Source organism: Petromyzon marinus, chromosome 65 (assembly GCF_048934315.1).
Source record: "Petromyzon marinus isolate PM22_M1 ecotype Great Lakes invasive population chromosome 65, UKy_Petmar_22M1.pri1.0, whole genome shotgun sequence".
NCBI lineage: Eukaryota > Metazoa > Chordata > Hyperoartia > Petromyzontiformes > Petromyzontidae > Petromyzon > Petromyzon marinus.
Genome location: NC_133731.1, coordinates 3,400,938 through 3,427,810, shown reverse-complemented (window position 1 = coordinate 3,427,810; position 26,873 = coordinate 3,400,938). Strand labels below are relative to the sequence as shown.

General features: G+C 54.0%; 1 protein-coding gene and 1 long non-coding RNA gene across 3 annotated transcripts in view; one reads left to right on the top strand and one right to left on the bottom strand.

The window, feature by feature from the left end:
- Positions 1-1,666: 1,666 nt before the first annotated feature.
- Positions 1,667-26,873, bottom strand: part of LOC116956503 (ethanolamine kinase 1-like) — a 69,485-nt gene continuing 44,278 nt past the window's right edge. The window contains exons 4-9 of the mRNA XM_032978178.2: positions 18,549-18,688; positions 16,811-16,954; positions 9,025-9,108; positions 6,113-6,276; positions 3,542-3,615; positions 1,667-2,252 (exon numbers count right to left, since the gene is read on the bottom strand). Of these exons, the coding sequence (XP_032834069.2) occupies positions 2,180-2,252; positions 3,542-3,615; positions 6,113-6,276; positions 9,025-9,108; positions 16,811-16,954; positions 18,549-18,688 (679 nt within the window). The 3' untranslated portion in view covers positions 1,667-2,179. The remainder of the gene's footprint in view (positions 2,253-3,541; positions 3,616-6,112; positions 6,277-9,024; positions 9,109-16,810; positions 16,955-18,548; positions 18,689-26,873) is intronic.
- LOC142906465 (uncharacterized) lies at positions 16,122-16,803 on the top strand. Of its 2 annotated transcripts, none has more exons than XR_012930305.1 (4): positions 16,122-16,225; positions 16,270-16,335; positions 16,368-16,434; positions 16,690-16,803. It is a non-coding gene; the product is annotated as an uncharacterized LOC142906465 (long non-coding RNA). The 2 variants fall into 2 exon arrangements; XR_012930304.1 differs by lacking the exon at positions 16,690-16,803 and adding an exon at positions 16,587-16,641.

The window sequence follows — 26,873 nt, the reverse complement described above, 5'->3', positions numbered from 1 at the left end:
GGATGGTGGGGATGGTGGTGGGGGGGGATGGTGGGGATGGTGGGGATGGTGGGGATGGTGGGGGGATGGTGGGGATGGTGGGGATGGTGGTGGGGATGGTGGGGATGGTGGTGGGGATGGTGGGGGGATGGTGGGGGGGATGGTGGGGATGGTGGGGGGATGGTGGTGGGGATGGTGGGGGGGATGGTGGGGGGATGGTGGGGATGGTGGGGGGATGGTGGGGATGGTGGGGGGGATGGTGGGGATGGTGGGGGATGGTGGTGGGGATGGTGGGGATGGTGGTGGGGATGGTGGGGGGGATGGTGGGATGGTGGGGATGGTGGGGATGGTGGGGGGGGATGGTGGGGATGGTGGGGATGGTGGTGGGGATGGTGGGGATGGTGGTGGGGATGGTGGGGGGGATGGTGGGGATGGTGGGGGGGATGGTGGGGATGGTGGGGGGGGAAACACGAGAGACGAAAAACAACGGAAGGGGCACGGGGTGGGGGGTGGGGGTGGTGTCGCGTGTACGAGGATCTACCAACGGCTCGCGACGTCAAGGACCTATATTTCGCTTCGACAAATCTAGCCGCGCGGACGCACGCACACGCACACACACACGCACACACACACGCACACACACGCGAGGCCCGTGGCCCCTGACATTCAAAACGAGGGCGTTTAAAGTACTTTTGAGGACAAAAAGACGGAAAAAAAAATATAGCAAAGGCGGGGAAAATTTGGGTTTTTTTTTTTGCGTGTCGAGGGGGTAAAGGGGGGCCCCCCCCCCCCCCGCCCCCCCTCTGCTGGCAGCGGGGAGGGGGCGGGGATTGTTGTAACTAAGACGGAGTCACTAAGAGACTTAAGTCACCAGGGTGTGGGAGTTGGTCTCCGCCCCCCAAGAAAACCCCAGCGCTGGCGAGCTGTGACGATGGGGGTTGGGGGAGGGGGGTGTAACGTCTCACGGGGTCACTACACCCCACCGCCCCCCCCCCCCCCCCCCACCTCTGGAGTTCACGGGGTGGGGGGGGTGGGTGTGTGTGGGGGACCACGAGCAAAAATTTGGTTTCGTTAAGGGGGGGGGGGGGAGGTGGGTGGTGTAGTAAAAGGGGGGCGGACTAAACCACAACCGCCGGCTAACAACACGGCAACAGCAAGGCTCAGATTGCCACAGCGGGGGGCGGGGGGGGGGGGGGCGGGAGCTACCGAGGCACGGTTTGGTCTCAAGAAACGCAAACTCCACGCATCTCTCCTGCCCCCCATCCCCACCTCCCTCACCAACGCAATGGCACCGTTGGTTGCCGACTGCTGGTCCCCAAAGTGGCGTACTCCCTCCGCCACGCTACGCTTCAATCAGAAAAGTGCTCGGGGGGCGGGGGGTTGGGAGAGTTAGTGGGGGGCGGGTTGAGAGAGGAGGGAGGGGGGGGGCGGGTTGAGAGAGGAGGGAGGGGGCGGGTTGAGAGAGGAGGGAGGGGGGGGGGGGGCCGCATCGCGACGCCGCGGGGAACCGTCGGCCGGGCCGGCGAACGGCAGGAGCCTGCGCCAGACCTGTGGTCCGATGACGGAGATCACGGAGGCCTGCCGCTGGGCGCGGGGCAGCGGTGAAAGGGCTGGGGGCGGGGGCGGGGGCTGGGGCTGGGGCGGGGGCAGGGGCTGGGGCGGGGGCTGGGGCTGGGGCGGGGGCTGGGGCGGGGGCTGGGGCTGGGGCGGGGGCTGGGGCGGGGGGCGGGGTGTGAAGAAGCCAAGGAGCGGGCGAGTAATGATTAAGCGCGAATGCGCGGTTCTTTAAAACGACAATAATTCACCTTGCTCCGTGTGCAACCACGGGGCCTGACCCATTTGGGAATGTGTTTTCGCGGCCAGCGATTGCCGTTTTGTGCCGAGGTCGGTTTTCGCGTGTGTGTGCGCGCGAGTGCGTGTGTGTGTGTGAGCGTGCGTGTGTGTGTGTGAGCGTGCGTGTGTCTGTGCGAGCGTGCGTGTGTGAGCGTGCGTGTGTGTGTCTGTGTGAGCGTGCATGTGTCTGTGCGAGCGTGCGTGTGTCTGTGCGAGCGTGCGTGTGTCTGTGTGAGCGTGCGTGTGTCTGTGTGAGCGTGCGTGTGTCTGTGCTAGCGTGCGTGTGTCTGTGCGAGCGTGTGTGTGAGCGTGTACGTGTGTGTGGCTGTCGTGCGTCACGAGGTTTGGAGAGCAGCGGGACAATCTTCTAGAGCGGCGCCTCCAGAGCCATGACGTGAGGCTTCGTCTCCCGGTACTGCGTGAAGCGGACGATGGCGTAGCTGTGGGCACACCACCACCACCACCACGCAGGTCCATTACCACCACCACCACGTGGGCACACACACACACCACCACCACACGGGCACACACACACACCACGTGGGCACACACACACACCACCACGTGGGCACACACACACACACACCACGTGGGCACACACACACCACCACGTGGGCACACACACACACACACCACCACCAGGCGGACACACACACACCACCACCAGGCGGACACACACACACACCACCACGTGGGTACACACACACACACACCACCACGTGGGTACACACACACACACACCACCACGCGGGTACACACACACACACACCACCACGCGGGTACACACACACACACACCACCACGCGGGTACACACACACACACACCACCACGTGGGTACACACACACACACACACCACCACGTGGGTACACACACACACACACCACCACGTGGGTACACACACACACCACCACGTGGGTACACACACACACCACCACGTGGGTACACACACACACACACACACCATCACCACGTGGGTACACACACACACACACACACCATCACCACGTGGGTACACACACACACACACACCACGTGGGTACACACACACACACACACCACGTGGGTACACACACACACACACACCACGTGGGTACACACACACACACACCACCACGTGGGTACACACACACCATCACCACGTGGGTACACACACACCATCACCACGTGGGTACACACACACACACACACCACGTGGGTACACACACACACACACACCACGTGGGTACACACACACACACACACCACCACGTGGGTACACACACACACACACACCACCACGTGGGTACACACACACACACCACCACGTGGGTACACACACACACACCACCACGTGGGTACACACACACACACCACCACGTGGGTACACACACACACACCACCACGTGGGTACACACACACACACCACCACGTGGGTACACACACACACACCACCACGTGGACACACACACACCACGTGGACACACACACCACACACACCACCACCCGTGGGCACACACACAGACACACCACCACGTGGGTACACACACACACACACACACCACCACGTGGGTACACACACACACACCACGTGGGTACACACACACAGACAGACCACGTGGGTACACACACACAGACACACCACCACGTGGACACACACACACACACACCACCGGTTCTCTTCACCGACAGAACAGACGAGCGTCGGCGCTTGAAGACAAACTGTCGCGGGCGCCAAGTTGGAAGCTCACCCCAGGAAGTCGAAGTCGATGGTGGAATACTTTGCTTGGATCAAGGACCACAGGCCCCAGAAGTAGTGCGACACCTGCAAGGAGACAAACGGAGACCCGCGGGGTCGAGCGGTCAGGGTCGGTCGTGGAAATTCCTCATTCCTATGGCGAGGAGGGGGGGGGGAAAAACTATCCATAGTAGGACATTCCACCCCGCCTCCCCGTGAGGTTAAAAGACCACCACCACCCCCACCCCCCATCTAATAACGCTGTCGGTTTGGGATTTGTACCGCGCAAAGTTTCAGCGTCACGCTCGGTGTGGAGAGGACGGGATCGGAGGCGTGGGGGGTGTACCCGCGTGTGTGTGTGTCAGGTACGTGTGTGACCACGTCCACCGGGTGTGTCCGTGTGTGTCAGGTACGTGTGTGACCACGCCCACGGGTGTACCCGCGTGTGTGTGTGTCAGGTACGTGTGTTGTCACGCCCACCGGGTGTACCCGCGTGTGTGTGTGTCAGGTACGTGTGTGACCACGCCCACCGGGTGTACCCACGTGTGTGTGTGTCAGGTACGTGTGTTGTCACGCCCACCGGGTGTACCCACGTGTGTGTGTGTCAGGTACGTGTGTTGTCACGCCCACCGGGTGTACCCGCGTGTGTGTGTGTCAGGTACGTGTGTTGTCACGCCCACCGGGTGTACCCGCGTGTGTGTGTGTCAGGTACGTGTGTGACCACGCCCACCGGGTGTACCCGCGTGTGTGTGTGTCAGGTACGTGTGTGACCACGCCCACCGGGTGTACCCGCGTGTGTGTGTGTCAGGTACGTGTGTTGTCACGCCCACCGGGTGTACCCGCGTGTGTGTGTGTCAGGTACGTGTGTTGTCACGCCCACCGGGTGTACCCGCGTGTGTGTGTGTCAGGTACGTGTGTGACCACGCCCACCGGGTGTACCCGCGTGTGTGTGTGTCAGGTACGTGTGTGACCACGCCCACCGGGTGTACCCGCGTGTGTGTGTGTCAGGTACGTGTGTTGTCACGCCCACCGGGTGTACCCGCGTGTGTGTGTGTCAGGTGCGTGTGTGACCACGCCCACCGGTGTACCCGCGTGTGTGTCTGGTTGTGTGTTGCCACGCCCACCGGGTGTGTCCGTGTGTGTGTCAGGTACGTGTGTGACCACGCCCACCGGGTGTACCCGCGTGTGTGTGTGTCAGGTACGTGTGTTGTCACGCCCACCGGGTGTACCCGCGTGTGTGTGTGTCAGGTACGTGTGTGACCACGCCCACCGGGTGTACCCGCGTGTGTGTGTGTCAGGTACGTGTGTGACCACGCCCACCGGGTGTACCCGCGTGTGTGTGTGTCAGGTACGTGTGTTGTCACGCCCACCGGGTGTACCCGCGTGTGTGTGTGTCAGGTACGTGTGTTGTCACGCCCACCGGGTGTACCCGCGTGTGTGTGTGTCAGGTACGTGTGTGACCACGCCCACCGGGTGTACCCGCGTGTGTGTGTGTCAGGTACGTGTGTGACCACGCCCACCGGTGTACCCGCGTGTGTGTGTGTCAGGTACGTGTGTTGTCACGCCCACCGGGTGTACCCGCGTGTGTGTGTGTCAGGTGCGTGTGTGACCACGCCCACCGGGTGTACCCGCGTGTGTGTCTGGTTGTGTGTTGCCACGCCCACCGGGTGTGTCCGTGTGTGTGTCAGGTACGTGTGTGACCACGCCCACCGGGTGTACCCGCGTGTGTGTGTGTCAGGTACGTGTGTTGTCACGCCCACCGGGTGTACCCGCGTGTGTGTGTGTCAGGTACGTGTGTGACCACGCCCACCGGGTGTACCCGCGTGTGTGTGTGTCAGGTACGTGTGTGACCACGCCCACCGGGTGTACCCGCGTGTGTGTGTGTCAGGTACGTGTGTTGTCACGCCCACCGGGTGTACCCACGTGTGTGTGTGTCAGGTACGTGTGTGACCACGCCCACCGGGTGTACCCGCGTGTGTGTCAGGTACGTGTGTGACCACGCCCACCGGGTGTACCCGCGTGTGTGTGTGTCAGGTACGTGTGTGACCACGCCCACCGGGTGTACCCGTGTGTGTGTGTCAGGTACGTGTGTTGTCACGCCCACCGGGTGTACCCGCGTGTGTGTGTGTCAGGTACGTGTGTCACCACGCCCACCGGGTGTACCCACGTGTGTGTGTGTCAGGTACGTGTGTGACCACGCCCACCGGGTGTACCCGTGTGTGTGTGACCACGCCCACCGGGTGTACCCACGTGTGTGTGTGTCAGGTACGTGTGTGACCACGCCCACCGGGTGTACCCACGTGTGTGTGTGTCAGGTACGTGTGTGACCACGCCCACCGGGTGTGTCCGTGTGTGTGTGTCAGGTACGTGTGTGACCACGCCCACCGGGTGTACCCGCGTGTGTGTGTCAGGTACGTGTGTGACCACGCCACATCGGGGAGAGAACCGGAAGCCGACGGCGTACGTCCCGACCGCTGTCAACCGCGGCCGGACCTACGGAACGAATGAGCAGCGTGGGGGGCGTGGGGTGGGGAGGAGAGGGGGGGGGGGGGGGAGAGGGGGGGGGGGGGTCACCGCCACTCGCCAGGGAGAACTTGCTGACGTGGACGTAGAGCCTCTGGACGTCCGCGTCGGCCACGGAGCGGCCGGGGTTCTTGGTGAACTCCTTGTAGGCCTCCAGGTAGGCCCTCAGCCAGCGGAACTGCAGCTCCTTGTCGGGGTACAGGCTGTAGTCGACGTCGCTCACCCCTGGGAACAACGCACACACACACACACGCACACACACACACACACACGTCGATACACCCATCGCTAAGGATTAGCACGGCCTGGGCGAGAGAAGTTCAGCACTGCTACACACGTAGATGTCGCGCACGCCGACAGCGTCCCGTGCCACACGCTCCCCCCGTACCGACCGCGACAGGCCGTTGGGGCCAAGTGCCGTTGGCGAGCGGCACCGGCGAAGGCCGGAACGGCACGCCAAAAGGGAGGTGTGCGGGGGGGGGGGGGGGGGGGTGGCCGGCAAGCGTGCCCGGGAGGCCCGTGTCTCCCCCAGTGAGCGACGGGTACTGCGCCACACTCTGCACCGGGTACTCATTCGAGGCCCGAGTCGACCTAGGGGAGGGCCCGGGAGCGGTTCGGATAATCGCCGCCGGTGTCGGTGGCCGTGAGCGCGAGTCGAACCCGGGGGGGGTTTCGCAAGGGGGTTTTTGTATCGCCGCGCGCCAACCGCTGCCCCACCACTCCTCGCACGAAGACGAAGATACCCCCGGTCTCGCCTTAACAGACTGTTGGGGCGAGCGGTGTTCAAGGAGAGCGCCTGCGCGAGGCCGGAACGGCACACCAATGTGGGTCTCTGGCTGGCCGGTACCCTCGCCCGCCCGGCCACTTTCGTTTCTCCCCCCAGTGGCGACCGTTCACTCCACACCGCACCAGGCGCTCATTTGAAGCAGAGTCGACCTCGCCCCCCCCCCACGCCCCCGCCCCCGCCCCCCCCCCCCCGCGCCGTGTAACAAATCCACTGCGTCCTTCGAAGAACTTCACCAAAACATCAAAAGGTGCAAAAAAAGAAAAGCATCGTCATCCGTCCCGGCCGGTTCTAGCTGGACGCGACTGTTGAATTAAAATCGGGCAAAAGGGGATTACGGAGAGAGAGCTTCAGGAAGAGGCGACGGGAGATGGATCACAAAGCGGAGCGGGGCGAGGGAAGAAGCAGGAAGACAAGTGCTGTGAACTGCAGTGCGGTGAGCGGGGTGGGCGAGCGAGTTGGTGAGTGGGTGAGCGAGTTGCTGAGTGGGTGAGCGAGTTGCTGAGTGGGTGAGCGAGTTGGTGAGTGGGCGAGCGAGTTGGTGAGGAGGCGAGCATGAAGTGCTGTGACCTGCAGTGTGGTGAGTTGGTGAGCGAGTGAGTGGGTGAGCGAGTGAGTGGGTGAGCGAGTGAGTGGGTGAGCGAGTGAGTGGGTGAGCGAGCAAGCAGTACTGTGACCTGCAGTGTGGTGAGTTGGTGAGCGAGTGAGTGGGTGAGCGAGTGAGTTGGTGAGCGAGTGAGTTGGTGAGCGAGCAAGCAGTGCTGTGGCCTGCAGTGTGGCGAGTTGTTAAGTTGGTGAGTGAGTGAGTGGGTGAGCGAGTTGGTGAGTGGGTGAGTGAGCGGGTGAGCGAGTGGGTGAATGTGTGAGTGAGCGGGTGAGCGAGTTGGTGAGTGGGTGAGTGAGCGGGTGAGCGAGTGGGTGAATGTGTGAGTGAGCGGGTGAGCGAGTTGGTGAGTGGGCAAGTGAGCGGGTGAGCGAGTTGGTGAGTGGGTGAGCGAGTTGGTGAACGTGTGAGTGAGCGAGCACGACAGTGCCGTGACCTCCAGTGTGGCGAGTGTGAAGAGTAAGCGAGTGGGCGAGCTTGCCGAGTGTTGTGCGCTTCACTCTCCAACACACAACCGGCGGTGCTGTACTAGTAACGCATCGGCACGTTTTGTTTACGTGACAAACCTTTCTAATTGGCCGTGTCGACGTGTGGCGGCGGCTGCGGGGGCGGGTTTAACGGCACGTTGAGACTTAAGCCATCCAACCCAACGTCAACAAAGAAACCCCCCCATTGCGGATAACCGAGGGTGTAACGCCGCCGTGTTAACCGCATCGCTCCGCGCACTCTAATCGCACCGGTGTTCAGAAACGAGCGTAGCAACGGCACGCATTTTCCGAGTGAGAACCCTCTCTCTCTCTCTCTCCCTCGCTCCCTCTCCCTCGCTCGCTCCCCGTTAAAGAGTATTGGCACCCCCCGGGTTACGGTATTGGGGGGGCGGGGGGGGGGGGGGGGGTTAGAGGTTCCCGCGAACGATCCGTAACCCGAATTTTCCGTGTGTCGGAAAACCGAACAAATTTTTCGCCAAAATCAAAAAGGTAAATTCCGTTGACCGTAATCCTCGCGCGGCGTACGGAGGCTCTGCCCCCCCCGCCCCCCCGCCCCCCCGCCGCCCCCCCCCACGCCTCCTCGCTACGCGGTATTCATCCGCGAGCCTCACCGCGCCGCACTACTTTGTGCTCGCCTAACTACGAAGGCAAACATTTAATGCGATTTAAAAAAGGGAGAATTTCCGGAACGTCGGATTTCCGTAAGGTCGGGTCAGTTCACGACCCGGGATTGTCTGTGTTGGGCTGCTGCTGCTGCTGCTCCTGCTGCTGCTGCTGCTCCTGCTCCTGCTGCTGCTCCTGCTGCTCCTGCTGCTCCTGCTCCTGCTGCTGCTCCTGCTGTTCCTGCTGCTCCACATTTTTTCCCCACGCGGTGACGACGACAAAGCCACGACTTCGTTGAGCGAGCAGCCATCGTTCGCGACGTACGGGCGAGCGTTCTGTTCGCGCGACACAAACCTTGCTAATTGGCAGTGTCGGGTGGTGGCGGTGGGTCTTACCCACCCACCCCCCGCCCCAACCCCCCCCCCCCCACCGGTAAAATTTAAAAAAAGTTTAAGTTTAGCTCACACCGCGTGACGAATCGACCTCCTTCTCACCTGCAAACTCGTTGAAGTGGTTTCCGATGTCGTAGGCCTGGTAGTTGTAGCTTGCGTACTCGTAATCAATGAACCGCACGGTGCCTGCAGGTACCCACGACAACCGCAACCAAAAACAGACGTGCGGGTTGGAGTCGCACGATCACGGGGAGACGGACGTGCCAACTCCAAATATACAGCAGCAGCGGCGGGCGTCAGGGGTCGGGATCGAACCCACGGACCTCCTGCGTACCCAGGCGAGGTAGTTAACATCTCCTAGCCACCGTGATGATGATAATGATGATGTTAATTCCACATTCCTATGGTGGGGGCAAAGAGGTCTCTCCCTTACGGCCAACAAAAAACACTCTTGGTCTTGCCCACAATTTTTCAGGAGCATGGAGATGTCCATTTTTCTAAAATGTGGAGAGGGGGGGGGGGGGAGGGGAAACCGGAGAACCGGGGAAAAACCATGTGAGACCACGAGGGGAGAGAGAGACACCGCAAACTCCAAATATACAGCAGCAGATGTCAGCGTCGGGAATGAACCCACGACCTCCTGCATACCAGGCGAGGTAGTTAACATCTCCTAGCCATTGTGATGATGATGATGATGAGACACTGCAAACTCCAAATATACAGCAGATACCAGCGTTGGGAATGAACCCACGACCTCCTGTATAGCAGGGCGAGGTAGTTAACATCTCCCAGCCATTGTGATGATGATGATCAAGAGAGACACCGCAAACTCCAAATAAACAGCAGGTGTCAGGGTCAAGATTTAACCCACGACCTCCTGCGTACCAGGCGAGGTAGTTAACATCTCCTAGCCATTGTGATGATGATGATGAAGAGAGACACCGCAAACTCCAAATAAACAGCAGGTGTCAGGGTCAAGATTTAACCCACGACCTCCTGCGTACCAGGCGAGGTAGTTAACATCTCCTAGCCACGGTGATGATGATGATGATGAAAGAGAGACACACAGCAAACTCCAAATACACAGCAGCAGTCGTCAGGGTCGGGAAGCGAACCCACGACCCCCTGCGTACCAGGGCGAGGTAGTTAACATCTCCTAGCCATTGTGATGATGATGATGATGAGACACTGCAAACTCCAAATATACAGCAGGTGTCAGCGTCGGGAATGAACCCACGACCTCCTGTATAGCAGAACGAGGTAGTTAACATATCCCAGCCATTGTGATGATGATGATGAAGAGAGAGACACCGCAAACTCCAAATAAACAGCAGGTGTCAGGGTCAACATTTAACCCACGACCTCCTGGGTACCAGGCGAGGTAGTTAACATATCCTAGCCACCGTGATGATGATGATGATGAGAGAGAGACACACAGCAAACGCCAAATACACAGCAGTCGTCAGGGTCGGGATCGAACCCACGACCTCCTGCGTACCAGGGCGAGGTAGTTAACATCTCCTAGCCACGGTGATGATGATGATGATGAGAGAGAGAGAGACACAGCAAACTCCAAATACACAGCAGCAGTCGTCGGGGTCGGGAAGCGAACCCACGACCCCCTGCGTACCAGGGCGAGGTAGTTAACGATCTCCTAGCGACCGAAATGTTCAGAAGGTCCCGTGGCGAAGGGTTTCACGCCGGGCGAACCGCAGGTCGGAGGAAGCCCTTGAGAGAGAGCGATGCCCTTGAAACCGTGACGGCAGAGCGGAAAGCGCGAGGCGATAAAACCGACGCCGAGTACAAAATTGACAAAGTCAGAAGGGAAATAAATCGACAAATAGACGGCACCGTCGCGTTACGTGGATAGACAACGCCGGCCCCATAAACCCCCACCGGCTCCCCTGACTCACCACCACCCACCCCCGCCTGCGGAGTCAGTTTATTTATTTCATCCATTGCCAAAGAATCGAGAAATCGCCGGAAGAAGGAACGCGTGTCGCTCTGCAACGGGCGTCGGCACGGCACGGCACGGCACGGCACGGCACGTTACGGCACGGCACGTCACGGACACGGCAGGACACGCCGAACTCACGAAGGGCGTGTGGCGGTCGCCACCCGCAGGCAACTAACAACAACAACCACAACAACAACCACAACAACAACAACCACAACAACAACAACCACAACAACAACCACAACAACAACAACAACCACAACAACAACCACCACCACAACCACAACAACAACAACCACAACCACAACAACAACCACAACAACAACAACCAAAACGCGCAATCGGCAACTTGCGCGCTGCACGGCGCCGTTCCGGGGCGACAACGGCTGCCGGATAGCAGGAGAGAAGCGCACAAAGTCACCTGCCGGTCCACACACGGCTGCTCTGTTCACCCACAGCCCCCCCCCCCCTCCCCCCACCACCACCACACCCCGGTCCGAGCCGTCGGCTCGTAGGGGGGATACAGGCGGCGAGATACCGGTTCAGACTTGTCGGCAGAGCCTGTAAGCACCGGATTTAAACTAGCACTGTTTATTTAAACTATGAACCATTTTTTTTTGTGTGTGTGTGTTCCCTTCGAGAAGCGACCGGGGGCCACAAGCGTTCGCTCAGCAGCGTTGGGGGGGGGGGGCTTCGCCGACATCATCGTCATCGCCGCGTGGACATTCACAGCAGCAGCAGCAAATAGTTTAAACGTGTGACGTTGGGGATAGGTGTGTGTGTAAGCTAGGTGTGTGTGTGTGTAAGCTAGGTGTAGTGTGTGTGTGTATGTGTGTAAGCTAGGTGTAGTGTGTGTGTAAGCTAGGTGTGTGTGCGTGTAATCTAGGTGTGTGTGTGTAATCTAGGTGTGTGTGTAATCTAGGTGTGTGTGTAATCTAGGTGTGTGTGTAATCTAGGTGTGTGTGTGTAATCTAGGTGTGTGTGTGTAATCTAGGTGTGTGTGTAATCTAGGTGTGTGTGTAATCTAGGTGTGTGTGTGTGTAATCTAGGTGTGTGTGTGTGTAATCTAGGTGTGTGTGTGTGTGTAAGCTAGGTGTAGTGTGTGTAAGCTAGGTGTAGTGTGTGTGTAATCTAGGTGTAGTGTGTGTGTAATCTAGGTGTGTGTGTAATCTAGGTGTGCATCTGTGTAAGCTAGGTGTAGTGTGTGTGTGTGTAATCTAGGTGTGTGTGTGTGTAATCTAGGTGTGTGTGTGTAATCTAGGTGTGTGTGTAATCTAGGTGTGTGTGTGTAAGCTAGGTGTAGTGTGTGTGTAATCTAGGTGTAGTGAGTGTGTAAACTAGGTGTAGTGTGTGTGTAATCTAGGTGTAGTGTGTGTAATCTAGGTGTGGTGTATGTGTAAGCTATGGGTGTGTGTGTGTAAGCTAGGTGTAGTATGTGTGTAATCTAGGTGTGTGTAATCTAGGAGTAGTGCATGTGTAAGCTAGGTGTAGTGTGTGTGTGTAATCTAGGTGTAGTGTGTGTGTAATCTAGGTGTAGTGTGTGTGTAAGCTAGGTGTGTGTGTAAGCTAGGTGTGTGTGTAAGCTAGGGGTGTGTGTGTGTATAATCTAGGTGAAGTGTGCGTGTAAGCTAGGTGTAGTGTGTGTGTAATCTAGGTGTGTGTGTAATCTAGGGGTGTGTGTGTATAATCTAGGTGTAGTGCGTGTGTAAGCTAGGTGTGTAAGCTAGGTGTGTGTGTGTAAGCTAGGTGTAGTGTGTATGTAAACTAGGGGTGTGTGTGTGTAATCTAGGTGTAGTGTGTGTAATCTAGGTGTAGTGCGTGTGTAATCTAGATGTAGTGCGTGTAAGCTAGGTGTAGTGTGTGTGTAATCTAGGTGTAGTGCGTGTGTAATCTAGGGGTGTGTGTGTGTATGTAAGCTAGGGGTGTGTGTGTGTAATCTAGGAGTGTGTGTAAGCTAGGTGTGTGTGTAAGCTATGTGTAGTGTGTGTGTAAGCTAGGTGTAGTGTGTGTGTGTGTGTAATCTAGGTGTGTGTGTAATCTAGGTGTGTGTGTAATCTAGGTGTGTGTGTAATCTAGGTGTGTGTGTAATCTAGGTGTGTGTGTAAGCTAGGTGTGTGTGTAAGCTAGGTGTGTGTAAGCTAGGTGTGTGTGTAAGCTATGTGTAGTGTGTGTGTAAGCTAGGTGTAGTGTGTGTGTGTGTAATCTAGGTGTGCGTGTAAGCTAGGTGTAGTGTGTAAGCTAGGTGTAGTGCATGTGTAAGCTAGGTGTAGTGTGTGTATAAGATAGGGGTGTGTGTGTAAGCTAGGTGTAGTGTGTAATCTAGGTGTAGCGCATTTGTAAGCTAGAGGTGTGTGTGTGTAATCTAGGTGTGTGTGTTATCTAGGTGTAGTGTGTGTGCAAGCTATGGGTGTGTGTGTGTATAATCTAGGTGTAGTATGTAAGGTAGGTGTAGTGTGTGTAAGCTAGGTGTAGTGTGTAATCTAGGTGTGTGTGTAAGCTAGGTGTGTGTGTAATCTAGGTGTGTGTGTAAGCTAGGTGTGTGTGGAAGCTAGGGGTGTGTGTGTGTGTGTGGAAGCTAGGGGTGTGTGTGTGTGTGGAAGCTAGGGGTGTGTGTGTGTAAGCTAGGTGTAGTGTGTGTGTAAGTTAGGTGTAGTGTGTGTAATCTAGGTGTGTGTGGAAGCTAGGTGTGTGTGTGTAATCTAGGTGTGTGTGGAAGCTAGGTGTGTGTGTGGAAGCTAGGGGTGTGTGTGTGTGTGTGGAAGCTAGGTGTGTGTGTGTGTGTGTGTGGAAGCTAGGGGTGTGTGTGTGGAAGCTAGGTGTAGTGCGCGTGTAATCTAGGTGTAGTGCGTGTTTAATCTAGGTGTAGTGCGTGTGTAAGCTAGGTGTAGTGTGTGTGTAAGATAGGTGTAGTGTGTGTGTAAGCTAGGTGTGCGTGTCTATAATCTAGGTGTGCATGTAATCTAGGTGTAGTGTGTGTAATCTTGGTGTAGTGTGCGTGTAATCTAGGTGTAGTGTGTGTGTAATCTAGGTGTAGTGTGTGTGTAATCTAGGTGTAGTGTGTGTGTAATCTAGGTGTAGTGTGTGTGTAATCTAGGTGTAGTGTGTGTGTAAGCTAGGTGTGCGTGTAATCTAGGTGTAGTGTGCGTGTAATCTAGGTGTAGTGTGTATGTAATCTTGGTGTAGTGTGTGTAATATAGGTGTAGTGTGCGTGTAATCTAGGTGTAGTGCGCGTGTAATCTAGGTGTAGTATGTATGTAATCTAGGTGTAGTGTGCGTGTAATCTAGGTGTAGTATGTATGTAATCTAGGTGTAGTGTGCGTGTAATCTAGGTGTAGTGTGCGTGTAATCTAGGTGTGCGTGTAATCTAGGTGTAGTGCGTGTGTAAGCTAGGGGTGTGTGTGTGTGCGTGTAATCTAGGTGTAGTGCGTGTGTAATCTAGGTGTAGTGTAATCTAGGTGTAGTGTAATCTAGGTGTAGTGTAATCTAGGTGTAGTGTAATCTAGGTGTAGTGTAATCTAGGTGTAGTGTAATCTAGGTGTGCGTGTAATCTAGGTGTAGTGCGTGTAATCTAGGTGTAGTATGTGTGTAATCTAGGTGTGCGTGTAATCTAGGTGTAGCGCGTGTAATCTAGGTGTAGTGTAATCTAGGTGTAGTGTAATCTAGGTGTAGTGCGTGTAATCTAGGTGTGCGTGTAATCTAGGTGTAGTGCGTGTAATCTAGGTGTAGTGTAATCTAGGTGTAGTGTGTGTAATCTTGGTGTAGTGTGCGTGTAATCTAGGTGTAGTGTGTGTGTAATCTAGGTGTAGTGTGTGTGTAATCTAGGTGTGCGTGTAATCTAGGTGTAGTGCGTGTAATCTAGGTGTAGTGTAATCTAGGTGTAGTGTAATCTAGGTGTAGTGTAATCTAGGTGTAGTGTAATCTAGGTGTAGTGTAATCTAGGTGTAGTGTAATCTAGGTGTAGTGTAATCTAGGTGTAGTGTAATCTAGGTGTAGTGTAATCTAGGTGTAGTGTAATCTAGGTGTAGTGTAATCTAGGTGTAGTGTAATCTAGGTGTAGTGTAATCTAGGTGTAGTGTGTGTGTAATCTAGGTGTAGTGTGTGTGTAATCTAGGTGTAGTGTAATCTAGGTGTGTGTGTAATCTAGGTGTGTGTAATCTAGTGTAGTGTAATCTAGGTGTAGTGTAATCTAGGTGTAGTGTAACCTAGGTGTAGTGTAATCTAGGTGTAGTGTGTGTGTAATCTAGGTGTAGTGTAATTTAGGTGTAGTGTAATCTAGGTGTAGTGTAATCTAGGTGTAGTGTAATCTAGGTGTAGTGTAATCTAGGTGTAGTGTAATCTAGGTGTGTGTGTAATCTAGGTGTGTGTGTAATCTAGTGTAGTGTAATCTAGGTGTAGTGTAATCTAGGTGTAGTGTAATCTCGGTGTGTGTGTAATCTAGGTGTAGTGTAATCTAGGTGTAGTGTAATCTAGGTGTAGTGTAATCTAGGTGTAGTGTAATCTAGGTGTGTGTGTAATCTAGGTGTGTGTGTAATCTAGGTGTAGTGTAATCTAGGTGTAGTGTAATCTAGGTGTAGTGTAATCTAGGTGTAGTGTAATCTAGGTGTGTGTGTAATCTAGGTGTAGTGTAATCTAGGTGTAGTGTAATCTAGGTGTAGTGTAATCTAGGTGTAGTGTAATCTAGGTGTAGTGTAATCTAGGTGTGTGTGTAATCTAGGTGTAGTGTAATCTAGGTGTAGTGTAATCTAGGTGTAGTGTAATCTAGGTGTAGTGTAATCTAGGTGTAGTGTAATCTAGGTGTGTGTATAATCTAGGTGTGTGTGTATAATCTAGGTGTAGTGTAATCTAGGTGTAGTGTAATCTAGGTGTAGTGTAATCTAGGTGTAGTGTAACCTAGGTGTAGTGTAATCTAGGTGTAGTGTAATCTAGGTGTAGTGTAATCTAGGTGTAGTGTAATCTAGGTGTAGTGTAATCTAGGTGTAGTGTAATCTAGGTGTAGTGTAATCTAGGTGTAGTGTAATCTCGGTGTGTGTGTAAGCTAGGTGTAGTGTAATCTAGGTGTGTGTATAATCTAGGTGTAGTATAATCTCGGTGTGTGTGTAATCTAGGTGTGTGTATAATCTAGGTGTAGTGTAATCTAGGTGTAGTGTAATCTAGGTGTGTGTGTAATCTAGGTGTAGTGTAATCTAGGTGTGTGTATAATCTAGGTGTAGTGTAATCTAGGTGTAGTGTAATCTAGGTGTGTGTATAATCTAGGTGTAGTGTAATCTAGGTGTAGTGTAATCTAGGTGTGTGTATAATCTAGGTGTAGTGTGTGTATAATCTAGGTGTGTGTATAATCTAGGTGTAGTGTAATCTCGGTGTGTGTGTAAGCTAGGTGTAGTGTAATCTAGGTGTGTGTATAATCTAGGTGTAGTGTAATCTAGGTGTAGTGTAATCTCGGTGTGTGTGTAATCTAGGTGTAGTGTAATCTCGGTGTGTGTGTATCTAGGTGTAGTGTAATCTCGGTGTGTGTGTAAGCTAGGTGTGTGTATAATCTAGGTGTGTGTATAATCTAGGTGTAGTGTAATCTAGGTGTGTGTATAATCTAGGTGTAGTGTGTGTAATAATCTAGGTGTAGTGTAATCTAGGTGTAGTATAATCTAGGTGTAGTGTAATCTAGGTGTAGTTAATCTAGGTGTAGTGTAATCTAGGTGTGTGTATAATCTAGGTGTAGTGTGTGTATAATCTAGGTGTAGTATAATCTAGGTGTAGTGTAATCTAGGTGTAGTGTAATCTAGGTGTGTGTATAATCTAGGTGTAGTGTAATCTAGGTGTAGTGTGTGTATAATCTAGGTGTGTGTATAATCTAGGTGTAGTGTAATCTCGGTGTAGTGTAATCTAGGTGTAGCGCGTGCGTGCCGCGGAGGCACTGCAGCCGGTGCAGCCGCGCACCTTTGTCGGCGTTGTAGATGATGTTCTTGACGAGCAGGTCGTTGTGGCAGAGCACGACGGGAGAGCCCAGGCCGGCGAGCGTCTCCTGCAGGCCGAGCATCTCTCTCTCCAGCTCCCGCCCGGCTGGGCACCTCCGAGAGAAACCTACAAAATTAGGCGGAAGGGGGAGCGGCGCGGGAATGCGGGAAGGGACGAGGGAGGAGCGACGTGGATTACAGCGCCGCGTAGATTTTAAAAAAAAAAAGATAATATTTTAAAATGTTTTAATTATCGCTCCTCGCACGAAATCGATTTGTCGCTCGCCGTTTGCTAGCCGTCGTTCTCGGGCGCGGAGAGGGGTCAGAGAGGGGTCACCGTGACGTCACCACAGCTGGGTGGGGGGGTCACACCGTGACACCGTCACCACGGCTGGGTGGGGGGGGGGGTCACACCGTCACACCGTCACACAGTCACACAGCCACACAGTCACACAGTCACACAGTCACACCGTCACACCGTCACACAGTCACACAGCCACACAGTCACACCGCCACACAGTCACACAGTCACACCGTCACCACGGCTGGTGGGGGGTCACACCGTGACACCGTCACCACGGCTGGTGGGTGACTACGTCTTGGTGACTACTTCTTGGTTGGTTACTACATCTTGGTGGACTACGTCTTGGTGACTACGTCTTGGTTGGTTACTACATCTTGGTGACTACGTCTTGGTGACTACGTCTTGGTTGGTTACTACATCTTGGTGACTACGTCTTGGTGACTACGTCTTGGTGACTACGTCCTTGGTGACTACATCTTGGTGACTACGTCTTGGTGACTACATCTTGGTGACTACGTCTTGGTCTGTGGTAGTTTCACCGCCGTGGGGGGCTGGCGAAGTGCCCGTGTGTAACCGCGACCCGACCACAATTGCGGCGTAGTCTTTCCCATTTGGGGTCACGGACCCTGTCCTTAGTACCCCCGTTGCTGATTTCAGATTCACTCGCTTGCTATTCTCCAGGCCTCGAGATAATGGGACTCAACATCCTCCATACCACTCGCGACCACCCTAAGCCGTACAACTCCGCCAGGGTCGTCAAGATCCTCCGAGCGTGCGTCGCTCAGCTCCCCACGGTCCTCTCTCGGCCTCGCGCTCGTGGTGGTGGGGCGACGGCGCCAGTGGACATCGCGGCAGCTAAACTCCGGAGCTCCCTCGTGCTCCTTCGAGGGGTCAGGGGACGACTTCCGAGACAACACTTGCAACATCTCCAAATCTCGACTTAGAAATGTCTCGCACGCTCTCTCTCTCTCCCTCTCTAGTTACTTTCAAACGCATCGCTTCTTCCTTTGCTCGGTCGACGTTCAACTATTTTTCGCCTCTTTCCATGCACGGTGGCCCCCCCCCTGAGAACGATTATTTAAAGGGGGGCTTCATGAATTACAAAAACGTTACTATCCTAAAATTTGGACGAGCGTTGCGGGGGGGGGGGGGGGGGCGGGTGGGGGCAGGCGGGGGGGTAGCTGCAGGTCTGAAGAGCGACGCAGCGTGCTCAGAGCCCCGCCCGTCGTCCCTGGGGTAAGCGGCGGATCCGGGCCACTGCCCCGAATCCGATTCGAACCAGGAGGGGGCGACACCAAAGGGTCGCGAATGAGCACGCTCAAAACCCTGCCCCAACCCCCACCCACCTCCATTCCTACCCACCCTGCCCCCCCCCCCACAACCACCTCCCCCCCCCCCCACCACCACCAACCTCTACCTGGCATGACCTTCGGGTCCGGGAATCCATCGGCCGCCAGCGAGAAGTACTTCTGCAGCTCATCCCACAGGTTCGGCTTGGGGATGCAGCCGTTGTGCGCGTGGATGGCGTGGATGCGAGCAAGTTCCCTCGCGGTGAGCCTAGGTGGGTGGGGAGGGCGGAGATTGGAGACGCGCGGACACGCACGCACATGCACGCACACACACACACACGGCACGCACACACACACACGGCACACACACACACACGCACGCACACACACACACACGGCACGCACACACACACACAGTTACAGGCAGCCCGGCACACAAGGCAAGCTGCTCACCACCCCCCACCACCCCCCCCCCCGATTGGGTTGGCCAGGCAGGTTCAACGTTCGTCAGCGTTGATGCGGCAAAATAAAAAAAATAAATCACAAACTCCCCCCCCCCCCCTCCCCATCGCCGACGGAGATATTTGAATTATTAAAGCGGCAGAATGTACGAGTGGCCAATAACAACAATCTCCTTCGTTTTAAAACACGTGGCCGTAAGCTTTCGCACGACCAAATATTATCCACAAGAGGTTTCTTTCGTGCGAGATCGCGTACACGTACACACACACACACACACGTGTCGTTAAACCCGCCACCACCCGACACAGCAATCGCAAGGTTGTCGTGTAAACAACACGTGACCAATTCGTTACGAGTACAGGCACCACACCGGCTGTCGTGTGTGTGTGTGTTGGAGAGTAAACCCCACTATAACATTTACAATTCCGAGTACCGTGATGTACCACCAGTAATTACAACAACAACAACCACAACAACACAACAACAACAACCAGCATCATCAGGTGACAAAGCCAGAGATGCGGATAAATCTGTTGTTCAGCTCTTACGGATATCGGCCCCTCTCCACATGAAAGCACAAAACACGTTTTTGATTGTTTGTCATTGCTCATTTTGCACATCTCATCATCCCCGCACAGCCTTCTGGGAGTGCGCACGTAACATCGGCAGCATTGGTTCAACGCAAGCAAACTCGTCGATGCCGCCAGGTTAAGAAAAAAAAAAGCTTTATAGCTCATCAGATTCTGTTGGAAGTGGACAACGCAGGACTACTTCCGAATCCCTTCAAGTCACCTTCCCACCCTCTCCCCACCCCACCACCTCTGGCCACAATGCAGTAGGGGGCAGCACCTCCCCGCTGGCCCGTGCCGTATCTACGCGGGAGGCTTGGTCGCGCGGCACTTTGAACGCACGCATGCTGAAATGCGCGTACAGTTGATCATCGATTGCCCGGCGGTTCCGGGCGGAATACGGCAAAAACCGGCAAAACCGCTCCAAAGACTGCAGAGCCGAGTCCGGCGATGGTCCAGACGCACATCATGGTTGTTGACACCAGAGCGTAGTAGTAGTACCCATGTAACGTCACCCCGTGCAGGGGCCGAGGTTGGAGTGGCAAATGTGGCACGGCAAATACCGTAACCTTCTACTCAAGGATTTTCGTCTCATTTGAGCGATTATATTATTTCTGCCAATTTCACTGGAGTAAAAAAATATATATATATTTTAAAACACTCGAAACAAACAGCACCTAAACGCATAAGGTTGTGCATGAATGCGCAAAATAAGCTATTTTTTAAATAATGCAGCGATTACATTTTGATTTGAAGCTTTTCGTGACTGCAGGGACTCATTCTTCTTGGTTCTTTTCAGTAAAGTCACCACCACGTGGAAGGGAAACAATAAAATAATAAAAAATATAAAACAATAAAAAAAGTTCTTGCCGTGACGACGATAGCTTGTGCTTGCAGTCGAAAACGTCGTGAGAATTTCCATCGTTTTATATTCTTATTATTTTTATCGTTTCCCTTCTACGTGGTGACTTTACCGAATGAACCAAGAAAATAATGCAGCGATCATCCGGCGTTTTGAAAATCCGGCACCCACTCCCCCCTCCTCCCCCACCCTGAAGTCGCCGGATAATCAATTACCTACTGCATGTATGTTTACCGTATGTATGTTGTACGTCAACTTCTTTCACACTGTACGTAGCCATCCGTGATTTAAAAACAAACAAAAAAATCGGTAGGTGCGGGGCGGGAGGGAAATTCTCAGGAACCGGGAATTTGTTGGCCACGTGTAAAAAAAAATAAAAAATAAAACGCCGAACCGAAAGTAAAACGCCGACTCGTCATCTTTCACTTGCGGCCGTCGCAGAGCGGCCCCCCCAGGACCCCGGCAGCAGCAAACTCCACCACGCAGCGGAACGGGCAGCCCGGTGGGGTGGAGGATTCCACACCCCGGGAATCCAAACCCCGGGAATCCACACCCCGGGAATCCAAACCCCGGGAATCCACACCCCGGGAATCCACACCCCGGGAATCCACACCCCGGGAATCCAAACCCCGGGAATCCAAACCCTGGGGAATCCAAACCCCGGGAATCCAAACCCGGGAATCCACACCCCGAGAATCCAAACCCCGGGAATCCACACCCCGGGAATCCAAACCCCGGAATCCAAACCCCGGGAATCCAAACCCCGGGAATCCAAACCCCGGGAATCCAAACCCCGGGAATCCACACCCCGGGGAATCCACACGTCTAACACAAAACGGTCTTGCATTGTTATTCTTGGAAACGTTCATCTGATTTTCACGTGGTGCTGAAAGCGAACAAAAAACTTTTAATACCTGTGTGTGTGTGTGTGCAATGGCGGAGCCAGGATTTTCAGGTGGGGGGGGGGGGGAGGGGGGCAACCCCTCCAACATTTAAAAATTGTTAGAAAGTAAGGAGTTGTTAGTAAGTAAAGAGTTGCTAGTAAGGAGTTGTCAGTAAAGAGTTGTTAGTAAGCAAGGGAGTTGTTAGTGAGTAAGGAGTTGTTAGTAAAGTAAGGAGTTGTTAGTAAGTAAGGAGTTGTTAGTAAGTAAGGAGTTGTGAGTAAGGAGTTGTCAGTAAGTAAGGAGTTGTTGGTAAGTAAGGAGTTGTTAGTAAGTAAAGAGTTGTAAGTAAGGAGTTGTCAGTAAAGAGTTGTTAGTAAGTAAGGAGTTGTAAGTAAAGTAAAGAGTTGTTTAGTAAGTAAGGAGTTGTTAGTAAGTAAGGAGTTGTTAGTAAGCAAGGAGTTGTTAGTAAGTAAGGAGTTGTTAGTAAGTAAGGAGTTGTTAGTAAGTAAGGAGTTCATATTCTTAGTTTTTCGGTAAAGTAAGGAGTTGTTAGTAAGTAAGGAGTTATCAGTAAAGAGATGTTAGTAAGTAAGGAGTTGTTAATAAGTAAGGAGTTAGTAAGTAAGGCGTTAGTAAGTAAGGAGTTATCAGTAAAGAGATGTTAGTAAGTAAGGAGTTGTTAATAAGTAAGGAGTTAGTAAGTAAGGAGTTGTTAATAAGTAAGGATTGTCCCGTGCTTGTTACTCGAGGCGTGTGCGGCGATGACGCAGCCATCGATCGAGGGGTCGATTCGAACCGCGTTGTTAGTGATCGGCATCTCGCTCGCTGAAGGTGTCGATGCCTTCAGGGAAGTCGTGACTCTGTAGACGCAGCTGCGCACAATTCTGTGAGTCACTTATAACCGCTGTGCCGTTACTTATTGCCAATTATTGTCCTATCATCTCGTAGAGTCCCTGGCCACGTAATAATATGCTACACGGTGGCAGTGGGGTGGGGGGTCGCAAAATGCGATTTATTACTAATAAACCTCAATGATCCGATCGAAATTAGGGATTTCGTTTGGATCATTGGGGGGGGGGGGGGCACGTGCCACCCCCCCCCCCCCACTGGCTCCACCAGTGTGTGCGCTCAGGTTTATTGGTCACAGCGACTGAGACTCGTAAGAAGACCCACAGACTCGCACAGCGACTAGAAGCCTAGCACAGAGCTGACGTTGCGATTCACCTGGGTTCACACTCCAAGTGTAGGGAGCCGACAAGTTTTAAACACGCGCGGGGCAAGCCAAACATCCGCCGGCGTCATATTCAACTTTTGTTCCACGCCCAAGTTTTGACTTGAACTTCAGCTCCGGGAATTAAAATTTCGGAGCAATCTCCCCCCGCCCATCCCTTACCACCCCCCCCCCCCCACTCGCCCACCCGGGTAAGTAGAGTGGGGTGGCCAAGTGCCGTCCCCTCTAAGTGTGGACTAAGAGGGCACTTGAAGGAACCTCTCAATGGTTGCCGGACGAGTGCGCTACGGTGGCTAGGAGATGTTGACTACCTCGCCTGGTACGCAGGAGGTCGTGGGTTCGATCCCGACCCTGACGACTGCTGCTGTGTATTTGGAGTTTGCGTGTCTCTCTCTCTCATCATCACGGTGGCTAGGAGATGTTAACTACCTCGCCCGGCACGCAGGAGGTCGTGGTTCAATCTTGACCCTGACACCTACTGTATATTTTGGAGTTTGCTGTGTCTCTCTCTCTCTCCCCTCCCTCCCCCTCCCGCGTGGTCGCGTGGATATTTCCCCGTGTACTCCCCCCCCACCCACCACATTTTAGAAATGGACATCGCCCACGCGTTTAGAGTTAATTGGCTGCTGCTAGAAAGTTCCACGTGACGGCAACTATCCGCGTCGTTGAGCGGCTCTCGTTTGCGATGGCCAGGTACGCTCCTGACAAAGGGAGCTGTACGGAAAAACTCAGCGGGCCCCCCCCTCCCCCTCCCCCCCTCCCCCGAGCCCCCCCCCCCCCGAGCCCCCCCCCCCCCCGAGCTAGCAAGATCAAAATTGTGGGCAAGACCAACAGTGAAATTTTGATTTAAAGGCTTTCGTGACTGCAGTAATTCATATTCTTAGCTCTTTCGGTAAAGTCACGTGAAGGAAAACAATAAAATAATAAAAATATATATAAAACAATAACAAAAATTCTCACGACGTGGACGACCGTTTGCGTTATGGTCGAAACGTCGTGAGAATTTTTATTGTTTTATATATATATTTATTATTTGTTGTTTCCCTTCAACGCGACTTTACCGAAAGAGCTAAGAATAAGACCAACAGTGGTTTTTGTTGTCCGTAAAGGAGAGACCTCTTTGCCCCCCCCCCCACCATAGGAATGTGGAATTTCCACCAAACCCGGCTCTTGCAGGGCTTGTAAACGGGGGGGGGGGGGGGAGGGGGTGGAAAGGCAGCAGCGCTACAATGCAGAAATTTTCTGCCACTTTGGAGACTTGGGGGGGCTCCTTTTACTGTCAGGAGGGCCGAGCAGACAGCGCGTGTGTTCAAAGCAATGTGAACGCTTCCCGGGAAATGTTCAACTTCGCCACGAGATCCCAGCGATGCGTTGACAACGAAGGCGAAAACAAGTGGATGCTTTTGAAGCTATTCATAAAGAGAGTTGTTGTTATCATGTCACGCAGTGTGGCATCAACCGTTCTTTAGCCATGAAAAAAACGATGGGCCCGTATGAGCGTTAAAAAATTGTTTGGGGAGGCAACCTGTATATGTATACGTTGTGTAAAAAAAAAAAATCGCTTTGACAGTCGTTAAGATATTCTTAGCTCTTTCGGTAAAGTCACGTTGAAGGGAAACAATAAAATAATAAATATATATAAAACAATAAAAATTCTCACGACGTTTCGACCATAACGCAAACGGTCATCATCAGGTGTGATGATGATGATGATGACCGTTTGCGTTATTGTTCATATATATTTTTTATTATTTTAGTGTTTCCCTTCAACGTGACTTTACCGAAAGAGCTAAGAATACGAATTACTGCAGTCACGAAAGCTTTAAATCAAAATTCAAGTCGTTACGATGAAAAGTCAGGACCGACAAGCCCCCTAGGAGAAGTTTTCACGCATCTGCCGAAAATGAAAAGACAATCTGACGAATTTCGATTTAAAGCCTTTCGTGACTGCAAGGATCATCCATCTTCTTTGGTTTTTTCGGTAAGTCACCACCACGTAAGAATGAGAATAAAATAATAAATTAATAAAATAAAATAACACAAAGAAATAACGCAATAAAATTCTCACCTGTGTCGTGGCCCGAAACGTCGCGAGAATTTCACCGTGTTATTTATCAAATTAGTTTATTATTTTATCTCATTCTACGTGACTTTACCGAAAGAACCAAAGAAGAAGCATCTGACGAGAGATCATCAAAATAAGGGGGGAGGAGGGAGTGGCCAAAAAAAAAAAGTCAGCCCCGTGACGCCGGCCCGCTCGTGCCCCCCCTTCCGTTATTAACAAAACAAACACGCGGCCCGACTTTGTAAAGTGGCCTCGAGTATTGTTCAAACAGTCCTCGAGCGCTCCCCCCCACCCACACCTCCCCCGGGGCTACCAATGCCAACAGCGAAAGCCATCGCCGCAAGAGCCTCGCGCTGCGGCGGGGAGAATTCGAGGGCGGTGCGCGGTGCGGCCCGATCATTGATCCAGCGGTTGGGGGGGGGGGGTCACCCGACCCGACACGGGGGGGGGGGGGTCAGTCGCCTCGGCACTCGTCGAAAGCGCCGCTACCAAGTTAACGCTAACCCGTGAAGTTGCCTCGCTCGTTCCTCCGGCCCACGTTTTCAGGGCTCCTGTAACGTCAGGCGCCGCCGCGTCCTCTCTCATCCTGTACACCGTTGCGCCACCACTGCCCACCACCACCACCACCAGACCATCCCGCCACCACCACCACCCTGTGTTCAACCTGCCACCACACTGTGTTCAACCGCCACCACCACCACACTGCACCACCACACTGCGTTCAACCACCGCCACCACCACCACACTGTGTTCAACCACCCGCCACCACCACACTGTGTTCAACCGCTGCCACCACCACCACCACCACCACACTGTGTTCAACCGCTGCCACCACCACCACCACCACCACACTGTGTTCAACCACCGCCACACCACCAGACTGTTCAACCGCCACCACCACCACACTGTGTTCAACCACCACCACCACCACCACACTGTGTTCAACCACCACCACCACCACCACCACCACCCTGTGTTCAACCACCACCACCACCACCACCACCACACTGTGTTCAACCACCGCCACCACCACACTGTGTTCAACCACCACCACCACCACCACCACCACACTGTGTTCAACCACCACCATCACCACCACCACCACACTGTGTTCAACCACCGCCACCCACCACCACCACACTGTGTTCAACCACCGCCACCACCACCACCACACTGTGTTCAACCACCACCACCACCACCAGACTGTTCAACCGCCACCACCACCACACTGTGTTCAACCACCGCCACCACCACCACCACACTGTGTTCAACCACCACCACCACCACCAGACTGTTCAACCGCCACCACCACCACACTGTGTTCAACCACCACCACCACCACCACCACCACACTGTGTTCAACCACCGCCACCACCACACTGTGTTCAACCACCGCCACCACCACCACACTGTGTTCAACCGCCACCACCACCACCACCACCACCACACTGTGTTCAACCACCGCCACCACCACCACCACACTGTGTTCAAACGCCACCACCACCACCACCCTGTGTTCAACCACCACCACCACCACCACACTGTGTTCAACCGCCACCACCACCACACTGTGTTCAACCGCCACCACCACCACCACACTGTGTTCAACCGCCACCACCACCACCACCACCACACTGTTCAACCGCCACCACCACACTGTGTTCAACCGCCACCACCACCACCACACTGTGTTCAACCGCCACCACCACCACCACCACCACACTGTTCAACCGCCACCACCACCACCACCCTGTGTTCAACCGCCACCACCACCACCACCGTGTTCCACCACCAACCAGTCACAACAACTCATCCACCCACTCACCTCACCCACACACCTATCCACCCATACACCGCCACACACACCAGACCACAAGACTCCTCTCTCTCTCTCTCGCTTCTTCCCTTGGCAGCATCCCCCAACATCAGACTTCCCTCCCTACCGCCATCGCCTCTTTCCCCACACCCCGCCCCCCCCCCAACAAACTCCCGTAACGACGACGGACAACCTCGCTCATTTAAAGCCACGGCTCTCCCCGAGCCTCCCAATGCTCCCGATCCCTCGTGCGTAAAAGAGAGCGAGAGAGAGCCAAATGGAGTAGGAAGAGAGGGGGGCAGAGAGAGAGGGGGGGGGGAGGGCGGAGAGGGGGGTAGAGAGAGAGAGAGGAGAGGCAGAGAGGGGGGTAGAGAGAGAGGGAAGGAGTAAAGAGAGCAGAATTTTTTTTTTGTTGGGTCTTTCATTTAAAAGGGGGGGGGGGGGGGGTTACATAAAGCAAAGCATTAAAAAAACCTACAAATAAACGAAATGATGAACGGAGCAAAGTGCCCGACTACACCGAGCGTCTTCTCGTTTCCTCTCTGATCGTAACAAACAAACAAA